Genomic DNA, 13378 nt, shown 5'->3' with positions numbered 1-13378 from the left:
AGAGGCATGGTTGGTTGTTGATGATTGTTGGTTGTTGTTTGTTAAGTAGTTGTCATAAAGAAGAAACAAAAAGAAAAAGAAATCACATATCTTGAAGCAAAGATTAAACTTGCCCCAAGGAACTCAACACACCTAATTATCAGGATGTAGTCTAAGGATCACATCGCCCCCTTGCAGGTCTCTTTCCTTTCCTTTCTATCCTTTTTCTCCTATCTAGTGATGGGGGTGGGGATGTGTGTGAAGGGAGATAAAAATAAAGGGTGGGCAAAACAATCCACAAGGTAGCCAAAGGCCAGCTACACACCCCCTTTTGAGTTTTTTTACAAACATGTCATTATATAGCCATGATTGATTACATGACCATTGGTGATGAATGTAGCCTTCATCCTCTTCCTCCAGTGTTTGGCACAGGGACTTAAAATTAATTATTACTATCAGGTACTAATACTGTAATCAATATTAGTGAAACAAACTAGTGGCTGTGAGCTGTCAGCCTAGTAACACACAGACATTTTATAGAGCTCAAGAATTTTAAGGTATAGGAAACCAAGTATAGAATTAATAAAATCATAACTGTCTTTTTAAAATACTTATTATAATAAATGATTCCAGTACTATTTAGACTTATCCCAGTATCTTAAGAGTTAACTGTGTGAATGTGTACAAACCTGTAGACTTTATACTTCTACTTTAATTTTAGGTTGATGTGGGTAGAGTAAGAATAGGATAGAATCCTTAATCTACAACATGTTTGCAGTGTCCTCTTGTGTCCCTGTCTCAAATGAGACAAGGCTGTCAGTATTATCTCCGTAGTTTGCATTGCATTGATGCTAAGTGTCCTCAAGCTAGTAGGCTAAGCATATAATTGTACTTAGTAGAATCCTACTGAACAATGTAGACATTGTTTTCTGTCTTTTAACATTTCTGTTAGGGTTGGACTTGTTAGGCCCCTGAATGTCAGTCTTTGTTACATTTCCAATGAGTTTTTCTTTTTCTCAGAGAAATATCTAATTTTTATTAAACTTAAGAGCTATTGTCCAAGCAGAGGGCGTGTCAGTATCCTTTTTTTTCAGCCTAGATAGTTTTCTTCTCTAAAGATTTAGTAAAACAAATATTGTAAAGCTAGAAGTTGAGAAGAGTATACTTATGAAGGGGATTTAGATGAAGTTAGAGGGATGAGTATGAGGTAAAGATGATCACATTTCATTTCTTAATAGGAAGGCAAAAAAATGGAAATAAATTAGTTTCTTTAGTGGGAGGTTGTTGAGACTTGATCTTATTATGTACCTCTGGCTGTCCAAGGACCTGTGTTTGCTGTGTAGACCCAGGCTGGCCTAGAACTCACAGAGATCCTCCTGCCTCTTTACTGGGATTAAAGACCTGTGCCACTAAACCTATCTAACTTGTTTGTTTTTTAATTCTAATTAATGTATGGGATCCTTATTATCTATTATAGGCAAGACTTCTGAATAACTTTTTAACCTGCAAATAAAATTCAAGTGTTTTAATTTAGGCAACTTTAGTTAAAATATACTAATTTAAATTACAGAGTGCTGATAGATAAGGGATAAATGAAAATTTGAACAAATTACAGTTTCTTAAGATAAGAGAAACAATTTTTAAAATATTTTTTATTGTATGTGTATGCCTCTTTGCCTACATGCATGTATGTGCTCCACATGTGTACCTGGTTCCTGAAAAGCTAAAAGAAGATTTGGATCCTCTGAAATTGGAGTTAAGAATGTTGTGAGCCACTGTATAGGTGCTTGGACCTGGGTTCTTTGCAAGAGCAGCCTGTATTTGTAATTACTGAGTCATTCCTCAAGCACTAGGTTTACTAAAAATTGAAAGAAATATAAATATAGCCTTCAGATTTCAGATATATTGTAGCAAATAAAGTATAGTTTATAATTGATAATTGACTGCTTTAACAAATTGGTAATAATTTTAGTTAGGACATAGATTTTATGCATAGATTTTAATTGAAGTGCAGTTTTTTTTTTTGTTTTTTGTTGTTTTTTTTGGTAACAGTTTTCTTTCCAAGTATGTGTGTTTTATGGTGTTATTTTAGTAGATGGGAAGATGCCAATCACTAATAAGTTTTAAGTTGTTCAGGCTCTAAGTACTTTACCCTTAAATTGTACTAAATTTTATATTTTCTTGTTTCAATTTTAGGGTGAAAAGGTAAACTATGAAAAATTCAGAAATTGGCTTCTTCTAAACAAAGATGCTTTTACCTTCTCTCGATGGCTGTTGTCTGGGGGTGTTTATGTGACCCTCACTGATGACAGTGACACTCCTACTTTCTACCAAACTCTGGCTGGAGTCACACATTGTAAGTAATGACATTGTATTGTTTCCATTCACTTTTAATAATTTGCCTGATAGTAACAGAATATGCTTATAAAGAAAGGGGTTTTGCCGATGTTTTTTCTTCCAATAAATAATCAATAAGATGGGGCATAGAAAGTATAGCCCTTTACTAATTATCCTTTATAAAGCTATATTCGTTTCCTGAACTGTTTGCTGCAGATTAGCACAATTTATAAACTGAAACAAGAGAGAAATCTAGTGTCCAGGAGTTCCACAGATTGAAAGGATTCTTGGTAGAGGAAGAACTTATCCTTCTTCCTGCCTTCAGTAATCCTAAGCATTGCTTATCTGCTTCTGGTTTTTGTTGTTTTGTTTTGTGTTTTTGGTTTTTCAAGGCAGAGTTTCTCTGTGTAGCCCTGGTTGTCCTGAAACTCTGTAGACCAGCCTGGCCTGGATCTCAGAAATCTGCCTGCCTCTCATCCCGAGTACAGAGATAAAGAGTGTGCATCACCACTGCCCAGCTGCCTGGCTTTTTTAAAAATATGGTTTCAGGGTTTTGAACTCTGGTCCTCATGACTGCACAGCAAGCACTTCACCAACTTAGGTGTCTGTGCTATCAGAAGGTCATTTCTCTTTTTGTTTTTTTTTTTACTTTTTAATTTTATTGTATGTATGAATGAGTGTATGTATGTGCACCACAAATGTACAGAAGTCTGCAAAGGTCAGAAGAGGCATTGAATACCTGGAACTGGAGTTAGAGATGTTTGCAAGCCACCACGTGGGTGCTGGAAACTGAACCTGGAGTCCTCTGTAAGAATAGTAAGCACTCTTAACCACTGGGCTATCTCTTCGTTTGTTTTAAGTTACTTTTTACTTTTTTTACAGTCTATTCGTTATCCCCCTCTTGGTCTACCCTCCCACAGTTCCTTGTCCCATTCCTCCTTCCCCCTCTCTCCAAGAGAGTGTCCCCCGTCCATTGTCCCCCAGCCAGGCCTCCTCACTCCCTGGGGCCTTGAGTCTCTTTAGGGTTAGGCACATCTCCCACTGAGACTAGACCAGGCAATCCTCTGTTATATATGTGTATATGGGCCTAGGATCAGCTCATTTATGCTGCCTGGTTTAGTGAGAGATCTCAGAGTCTGGGTTAGTTGAGACTATTAGTCTTTCTAAGGGGTTCTCCTCAGCTTCTTCCAGCCTTTCCCCAATTCAACCACAGCAGTCCCTGACTTCAGTCCAGTGGTTGGTTGAATGTAAGTATCTGTGTCTGTCTCAAACAGCTTCATGTTGGGCCTCTTGGAGGACAACCATGCTAGGCTCCTGTCTGTAAGCACACCATAGCATCAGTAATAGTGTCAGGCCTTGGAGCCTCCCCTTGAGATAAATCCCAAGTTGAGCTGGTCACTGGACTGCCTTTCCCTTGTTCTCTTCTCCATTTTTTTCCCTGCAGTTCTTTTTAGACAGTAACAATTCTGGGTCAGAGTTTTTGACTGTGGGATAGCAACCCCATTCCTCCACTTGATGCCCTGTCTTCTGCTGGAGGTGGACTCTTCACTGTTGGGCATTTTATCTAAGGTTCCTTCCTGAGAGTCTCTCACCTTCTAGGTCTCTGGTATTTTCTAGAGGGTTCCCCCACCTTCCAATCCCCCTCAACAGGTTACATACTTCCATTCATTCTGCTGGTACTGAGGGATTCTCTCCTGTCTCTCTTCACCCCTCCTCAGTACCTAATCATGTTTTCATTTTCCCTTCCCTCTCCATTCTCTGACCCAGGTCCCTTCCTCCCTCTGCCTCCTGTGATTCCTTTCATCTCCTCATTTCATTTCCTCATTTGAAGCCTTCTTCTGCTTATTAACTTTCTTGAGTTCTGTGGATTGTATCCTAAGTATTAAGTACTTTTTTTTTTTTTTTTTTGGCTAATATCCACTTATTAGTGAGTACATACCATGCATGTCCTTTTGGGTCTGTTCATGGTTTCTAGTTCCATCCATTTGCCTGCAAACTCTTGATGCCCTCATTCTTAATAGCTGAATAGTATTACATTGTGTTACCAAACCACATTTGCTTTATTTGTTCTTTCGTTGTGGGACATCTGGGTTGTTTCAGCTTCTGGCTGTCACAGATAAAAGGCTGCTATGAACATAGTGGAACATGTGCCCCTGTGGTACGGTGGGAGAATCTTTTGGGTATATGCCCAAGAGTGGTATAGCTGAGCCTTCAGGTAGATCTATTTCCAATTTTCTGAGGAATCTCCAGATTTATTTTTAGAGTTGTTTGTACCAGTTTACAATCCCACCAGCAAAGCAGTAGTGTTCCTCTCTTTCTCCACATCCTCACCGTTCTGATTGGTGTAGGGTAGAATCTTAGGATTGTTTGTTTTTGGTTCCTTCATAGTTATATTTATGTTTGATATTATCTTATAGTCCCTTTAGTTCTATTGGGTTATTCAGCCTGTTTTCTCTTTTTTCTTCCATTTGAATAGTTTCTGTGGTCCATTGTTCATGTTTTTTCATCTCTCCCTTTGTCTAGTCCCTAATGTACTGAGTCTTCTAATGGGTATATTTTAATTTTAAATGTTATTTTTTAATCTTAATTCCAGTTGATTCATGTTTTATAGTTGCCGTTTCTTATCTCAATATATTTTATTAATTCTGTTTTTTGATTTTGTATTTTGGGGTGGGAGGGCTTTGTTTTTGAAGACAGTTTTTCTGTATAGGCCTGGCTGTCCTGGAATTTATTCTGTAGACCAGGGTGTCCTGGAACTCATTACACTTGACTGAGGTTGGTCTCAAACTTGGATATCCACCTGTCTTTACCTCCCAAATGTTGAAATGAAAGATGTAGACCACCACTGCCCAGCTAATTCTAATTATTTCTCACTCATAGTTTTCATGCCTTATCTATTTCTTGGCCTTTGTGTTGATCAGTTTTTACCTTAGTTTTTTGTCACATTTTTCTTTTTCATGTTTTCCTTTTCACATATTCCACAACCCCCTGTGTGTGTGTGTGTGTGTGTGTGTGTGTGTGTGTGTGTGTGTGTGTGTGTGTAGGTCAAAGGACAGCTTTTGTGAATCACTTCTCTTTGCATTATGTGGATTCCCTGATCAAATTCAGGTTGTCAGACTTGGTGGTAAGCTCTTTCTCCTGCTGAGCCATCTGCTGGCCCTCTTTCACATTTTCCCCCCAACGCTAGACACTCCAGTTTGCCTACACTCTGGGAATTTTTCTTTCAGTTCCTAGGCAAGCTTCAGTGGGTTCCCCTCTGTATAACACAAATTACCTACTAAAACAACATACAGCTGTGCATGTTTCTGGAATTCATTACATAACATTTTTCTATCACACTCTCCTCCAATTTTTAAGCTACCTCAATCTCCCTGCACTGACCTTCATTTGAAACAAAGTGAAATCTCTGTATTGAGACTCCTTACCTTTTGCCACTTGAAGATGTAGACACAGGCAAACAGATGTGCTCACCTGATAGTAGCTTCTTGATCTCAGGATTGAAGCCCTGCGATGCCTGTTCCTGAGTTTCTGTGACTGTGATTTATATAGCTGTGCTAATAGTTTCTAGCCACTTATGGCCAGAGGGCAAGTCTGAGGCCAGTTGATATTTCATTATGACCAAAAGCATACAGTCTCAGAATTATATTTTAGTAAGATAACTTTGAGTACCATGTTTCACTGAGAATAAAATATCTACATGCTTCCTAAATGTTATTTTAATTGCTTGTGAGAGGAACAGAACATTGGAAATGAGCATTCACCAGGAGTGAATCCCAGCATTTGGGAAGCAGAGGCAGTCAAATATCGCTGAGTTTGAGACCATCCTGCTCTACAAAGAAAGTTCTAGGACAGCCGGGGCTGTTATACAGAAAGTTCCTATCTCAAAAAGAAAAACAAAATGTAACCATGCTTGGAGTTTGTCTCTTTTTATATTAATTCTTTCATGATTTTACTGTTTGCTATTGTGCATGTTATGTTAGCTGTATGAATTAAGTCTGGGCCCTGCTCTTCTGAGAGTTAATATCTAGCCAGGAGAGAAGATATGCAAACAAAATTTAAATCTAAGGTGGAGGTTGGAAATGACCAGAATAGATTAGTAGTATATGACTAGATTTTAGCAGTCTACTTAATGGGAAATTGTATTTTCTTTTTCTCTGGGTTTTAAAAGTTTCTTGCTTTTGTTATTTTTATATAATTTTCTTAAAAATTTTAATTGTTATTAAGTTTATCTTTTAATGTGGGTTTTGGTCATAATTGGTCTTAGTAGTTTAATTGGAAAAAATATGCCCTTAAAATATATATATGTATGAATCAGGATAAACAAATGTCCCAAAAGGGCATTCTGAGTTTATAATCTTGTTTGATTTGATTCTTAGTGGAAGAGTCAGACATCATTGATCTGGAGAAACGCTATTGGCTACTGAAGGCCCAGTCCCGTACTGGACGTTTTGACTTAGAGACCTTTGGTCCATTGGTTTCACCACCTATTCGCCCTTCTCTGAGTGAAGGTAGGAAATGTTCCTTGTTTTTTTTTTTTTTTTTTTTTAAAGATTTATTTTATGTGAGTACATTGTCACTGACTTCAGACACACTAGAAGAGGGCTTCAGATCCCATTATAGATGGTTGTGAGCCACCATATGGTTGCTGGGAATTGAACTCAGAACCTCTGGAAAACAGTCAGTGCTCTTAACCACTGAGACATCTCTCCAGCCCTGTTTCTGTTTTGTTTTGTTTTAAACAAACAAACAAAACCCAAATGTTCTTTTGGTAAGTAAATTAACTAAATCCATCTTATTTCTAATCAAAACAAATTTAACTCTGACAAACTATTTCTGTAGATTTCATAGTTCTTTGCTTAACAGTGTAGTGATGAGGAGAAGCCTAAGATCATTGTTCTTAGCTTCTTCATATTTTACTGTGTGATCTTGCCTGAGTCAGTTAGCCCTCTGGCCTTCCATGTACAGTTGATGTAACCAGGTATCAGGAGTATGGCATTGCTCTACTAAGGAGTGTCAGGGTAGGGTGTGCAAAGGGTGAGCTCCAGGTTTCCTCACGAGATCTGATCCTCAAAGACTTTACTCCCCCTCTGAAAAAGAGGATAGGAGCTTTTACATAAGAGTATCTCTGAGAAAAAGAAAAGAAAAAAGGAGATGATCTCTGAGATCTAGTATAGTCTAGTATGGGTTCTTTTTTTTCCTTTTAAAAATAAAACAAAGAATATTGGGTGTCGAGGTACATGAATTTAATCCCAGCACTTCAGTCGGATCTCTGAGTTTGAGTCCAGCCTGATCTACAAAAGAAATCAAGAACAGCCAGGGCTGCACAGAAAAACCCTGTCTTGAAAAACCTAAATAAATAAATAAATAAATAAATAAATAAATAAATAAATAAAATAAAATAAAGAGGCATTGTGGATGACACTATAAACATCATATTTGACATCTGAATGTTGGGTTTTTTTTATGTGGTTTTAGTTTTTTACTTCTTTTTTTTCTTTAGACTTAATATTTTATGTTATATAAGTTTTGCCTGAATATATATGTATGTGCACCTTGTGCATACCTGGGCCTCTCAGATGGGATCCTCTGAAACTGGAGTTCTAGATGGTTGTAGCCACTATGTAGGTGCTGAGAATTAAATCTGAGTCCTCTGTAAGAACACAATGTGTAACCAGATGAGCCATCTCTCCAGTTTTTGACTTACATTTTTTTTTAACTTTTCTTGGGAAATTTATCTTTATAATTTTATTATTTTGTTTTGGTTTTTATTTATGTTTTATTTTCTGTGTATGGGTGTTTTGTCTACATGTATATCTGCGTGCCATGACTATGCTTGGTGGTGCCTTCACAAAGGCATTAGATCCCCTAGGACTGGACTTAACATAAGTGCTGGGACACAAACCCAAGTCTTCCAGAAGTGCATTAGTCCTTCTGACTGCTGAGCCATCTGTCTAGCCCATTTTTGTTTTTGAGACAGGGTCTCATGTGGCACAAACTCACTTCAAACTAAATATCTGGCTAAGGATGGTCTTTAACTCTGTCTCCTCAACTTCTAGGATTATAGACATATACCACCATGCTTGGTTTATGTAGTTCACTAATATTGAAACTGAAACAGTAAGTTAAATAGATTCTTGAAACATAGGATCTACCTTTTTTTTTTTTTTTTTAAATACCTAGGACATTTCAATAGTATTCCTTAGTGGAATTAGAACACATAGCACTTTGGGTCCCCCACCCCCTGATTGTGTGTGTGTATGAGAGAGAGTGGTGGGGGAAGAAAGTGTTTGCATTTTCATGTGAGCATGTACACACATATGCTATGGCACATATGGAGCCTAGAAGACAGCTTAAGAGAAAATTCTCTTCTTCCACAATGTGGATTTCAATAATCCATCTCTCTTGACAAGTACCCAGGCTTCTACCTGTTAACAGTGGAGTTCTATTTTTAATCTTTTGCGAAGTAGGTGATTGGTGTGGTTGATTGTTTGTGTTCTTGGGGAGAGTATAAGTAGAGAAAGGTTGGGAGTGGATACGATTAACATACATGGTTTATGTGTATGAAATTGTCAAAAATAAGCTAAAATTAAATTCTATTAGAAAAAAATAATTGGTATGTTTATACATATTTTTATTTGAAACTGTACATAGTTTACTTAAAAATGAAAAATCACAAGATGAAAGTTTAAGTTTTTTTCTTTCTCTGAAATTTAAAATACTTACATGTGAAAGATTAGGTTTTACAAAAAAAGGCACTGTAGTAAAATTTCTTATAGTATTGTATTTCCTTTTTCAGGAAAAGTTTTATGAAAGTTTATTAATGATGTAATAATTTATATTTGGATATTTACATAATACACTCAATCTTCTCTCTCCTGTTGTCCTTTTCTCCTGTCTTTATATGGATGATTTTTACAATTTCTGACCTTTCTGGATTCTTTAGTTTCATTTGACACCTTTGAAAAATGTAGGTGTCTTTAAGCTATTAGATAATTTGTACTAGAGAAAGTAAAAACAGACAAGCAAGTATTAAAGGAGTGTAGTGCATTCTGCTGGGGAGTGAGTTTCAGTTGTACTTACAGAACAGGAAGAAAGAAATGTTTCCTTAGAAAATGGAAATCTTTTTTTTTTTTTTTTTTTTGTTCTTGTTTTTGTTTCTTTTGTTTTGTTTGTATGTACTTGTCTTAGGATTTTATTGCTGTGAGAAGGCACCATGACTACAGCAACTCTTTTTTTATAAAGATTTATTTATATATATAATATATATTTATATATAAGTACACTGTAGCTGTCTTCAGACATACCAGAAGAGGGCATCAGATCTTATTACAGATGATTGTGGACCACCTTGCTGGGATTTGAACTCAGGACCTTGGGAAGAACAATCAGTGCTCTTAACCACTGAGCGATCTCTATAGCCCTATAGCAACTCTCAGAAAGGAAAACATTTCATTGGGGCTGGCTTACAATTTCATGGGTTTAGTCTGTTATCATCATGGGAGGAAGTGTGGCAGACATAGTGCTTAAGCTGTGAGTTCTACATCATGATCCACTGGCAGCAGGAGACTGTGTGACACATTGGGCATAGCTTGAACATAGGAAACCTCAAAGGCCACCCCTACAGTGACATAATGACAAGACCACACCTCCTAATAGTGTCACTCCCTATGAAACAAGCATTGAAACACATGAGTCCGAGGACCATTCCTATTCAAAACACTATACCACTTTATGTAAGGAACACTCATAAACATGTCAGGATAACATTAGGAAGTTTGTTGACTGTGATCCATAGTGTCTTTTTATCATTATCATTTTATAGGTTTATTTAATGCTTTCGATGAAAATCGTGACAATCACATAGACTTCAAGGAGATATCCTGTGGGTTATCAGCCTGCTGCAGAGGCCCCCTGGCTGAAAGACAAAAATGTAAGTGTGATAAACAGTGTCTGTAAAGTGTCACATTATGATATTATGTAAAGACAGAATTAGCTTTCATCCATTTAACATCATTTGTGGATTAAGGATTGAGTTTCTTAACTCTCAAATTGCCAAATTAGTGATCTCATAATTGGTGATTAGTGAGTTAAATCTAAGGAAACATCAACCTAGTTTGGATTTTTTTATGTTATTAATAAAATTGGTTTTGCTGGAAAGTCAGTAATTCATAATAAATAACAATAAATGGGGAAACAATTTCTTTTTGAGACAGGGTCTTATCTTGGGCTGACTGGCACTCTTTATCTTCCTCTCTCAGCTGGAATACTAAAATTGAGGTGCCAGCCACCATGCTTAACTGAAAAATGTAAATATTAGGAAATATTTTGTTAGTCTATATTTTGTTTCTTGCATAATTTGAAACATAACTCATTGTCATTCATTTATGTACATTAATATTGTATTCACAAGATAAATTTGTAATTTTCTCAAACTCTAAAATAGTATTTTTTATCTAACAGTCTGAAACCATAATTTTAAGCATAAATATGTATTATTTTAAAAGTCTTAACCATTCTGAGGAATTGTGACAATTTACTTGGGTTTTAATATAAATATATTTTCAAGGTTCTTTCTTTAATTTCTTAAAATGAAGCTTTACAAGTATCTGTTTTGGTATTGTGTTTGATAGTTTTTAAATGTTTTAATAATGTACACTGAATTGATTTACTGTAGTAATTAATACATTAGAAGGGGTTGAAAAGGCTTTCTTTTGGCAACAGGATTCTTCTCTGTAGTCCTGGCTGCTTTGGAACTCATAGCCCTAAGATTTTATAAGTGGACCACTTATAAGTTTATAAGTGGACCACTATATGCAGTTTATGAAGGGATTTTTTTTTTTGTTTTGTTTTAAGACAGGGTTGATCTGAGTAACAGTCCCAGCTGACCTGGAATTTGCTCTATAGACCAGGCTGGCCTGGAACTCAGATCTACCACCCTCTGCCTCCCAAGTGCTGGGATTAAAGATGTACAAATCTAGGTTTCCTTTTTATTCATTATTTCAAACTGGTTTTATGGGCGATGTTTTTTAATTAAAATATTTGTATTCATTTGTTTGTTTTCTCGCTTTATTGAGATGGGGTCTTTACTCTGTAGCTCAGACTGATCTTGAACTCATAAAGATCCACCTACTTCCCAAGTACTAGTATTAAAGGCATGTATCAACACACCCAGCAATTTTTTTTATGAAAATTTAATGACTTAAAGGAAATTAAAGCCTTTGTTGCTCACTCGATATTAATTATTGCCTTTCAGAATGTAAAGTTTTGGGTTCAGTGAAGTGACTTGATGTAAGAAAAGGGGCTGCCCACATGGTAGAAAGAGAAGCTGACTCACACTCATACATGCTGTTCTCAGACCTCCATGTACACTCAAATATGCACACTAAATAAATTAAGTGTAATTTAAAATAGCTTTTTAATTTTAAATATTCTTTGGTGTTTTGTTTTGTTTTGTTTTTGCTGGTCAACTAGAAGTTAAACCAGAGTGATTTATTTAGAGTTAATTAGTTATTTGGTAATTGTCTAATTCTTTCCATATAAAGTTTGTACATAAACTTTACTAAGGAATTGAGATTACACTTGACAAAATATCAAATGCAAATTAGATTCTTTAGACAGGTAAAGTAGAAGTTGGGAGTCTAGTTCTCAATGTTGATAGGAATTTTAAGCATAGGAGAAAAAGGTCTTCAATGATGCTTTGGGTGAGAAACTAACTTAAGGGAGGAGATACAGCTGACTGAGTGCAAAGACTAACTTACAAGAAGGGGATGTAACTGGGTGCAAAGAAAAGCATATGCACAGAATATCCAGTGCTGAGGTTTGATTCAGCAGCACTAGGGAGGAAAGATTCAAAGATTTGTATTGCCTCTAGAAAACCTGTAAGGTAATGTTTCTTATAGAGTGACTTTAGCCCCTTTTTCTAGTGTATAAAAAAAAGTAGCTCTAGATTTGGCTGATAGATAGGTCTCTTTAACCTGTGTAGTGTAGTCATAAGATCTGTTCACAGTTGTACATGTTACAATAATGGTAATAATATAATGCTGTATGTAGTGTGGTCTACTCCTGATGAGAACTGCTACAGTACAAAACTAAGTAATTGTACAGAGCAGCTTCTAATGAAATGCATCATATTTCAGGATCTAAAAGTGATTTCACTTCATAAGAGTTTCTTGTCATTAGTTTGCTTCAAGGTTTTTGATGTTGACCGTGATGGAGTTCTCTCCAGGGTTGAACTGACAGACATGGTGGTTGCACTTTTGGAGGTCTGGAAAGATAACCGCACTGATGATATTCCTGTAAGTTCTGGTTCTTTTGTTTGTTGGTTGGTTTTTGAGGCAGGGTTTTAATGTTACTAAAACTGACGTGTGATATGTCCCATGTCCTGCTAAGTTCTTAATTTTCACTAGGTAGATAGAATGAATGAAGAAAAAAAAAGAAAAGTGAATTGTTTTTATATATGGAGAGACTAAAAATTATATACATTACTCTTTTGGATTTCTTTTTAAAGGAATTACATATGGATCTATCAGACATTGTAGAAAGAATATTGAATGCACATGATACCACAAAGGTGAGACTGGCTATAAGTAATTTAGTTTTTCTAAGAATACTATGTGTGCTAAATCATGATGTATAGTTTATAAGTATAATCAAATGTCTCTTTTGCATTATCACCACTTATCTAGTCCATTGGTAAAATACCTTCACATGATCTCTAAAAATAGAAATCTATTCAGTCTTCTACAGCAACTCAGTGAAGTCTAATATATGAATTATGTAGACCCCTCTCGGCAGCTTTAGTTTATAGTCTTTATTTCTTCCATTTCATAAATTATGCTAAGGCTAGCTTTATATTGAATAAAGGAAAACAGATAGTATATTTATAGTTTAGCTCTATTATATCAGATTTAAAAACAGAAGAAAAGCTAAAAGTGGCAGAAGTGCGGTTGTAATTTCTGGGGTGAAGGACTTTTTAGATGAGGCAGTGAGACCATGAGGCCATAGAAGTTTATTTTACAAGTAGTAACGCCTTTGAATTACTTAGTTTGGTAAGACTTATTGG

General features: G+C 36.0%; 1 protein-coding gene across 3 annotated transcripts in view; it reads left to right on the top strand.

Moving 5' to 3' along the window:
* The window catches only part of USP32 (ubiquitin specific peptidase 32), a 127314-nt gene that overhangs the window by 49432 nt on the left and 64504 nt on the right, over positions 1-13378 (top strand). For all 3 annotated transcript variants that reach the window (XM_080922202.1, XM_080922201.1, XM_080922200.1), the window contains exons 5-9: positions 2176-2335; positions 6693-6824; positions 10139-10246; positions 12496-12611; positions 12824-12886. In XM_080922202.1, coding sequence (XP_080778328.1) covers positions 2176-2335; positions 6693-6824; positions 10139-10246; positions 12496-12611; positions 12824-12886 — 579 coding nt within the window. The remainder of the gene's footprint in view (positions 1-2175; positions 2336-6692; positions 6825-10138; positions 10247-12495; positions 12612-12823; positions 12887-13378) is intronic.

This window comes from Micromys minutus (assembly GCF_963924665.1).
Source record: "Micromys minutus genome assembly, chromosome: 10".
Taxonomy (NCBI): Eukaryota; Metazoa; Chordata; class Mammalia; order Rodentia; family Muridae; genus Micromys; species Micromys minutus.
Note: the sequence above shows the minus strand (reverse complement) of the source record. Positions and strands in the feature narration are given on the sequence as shown.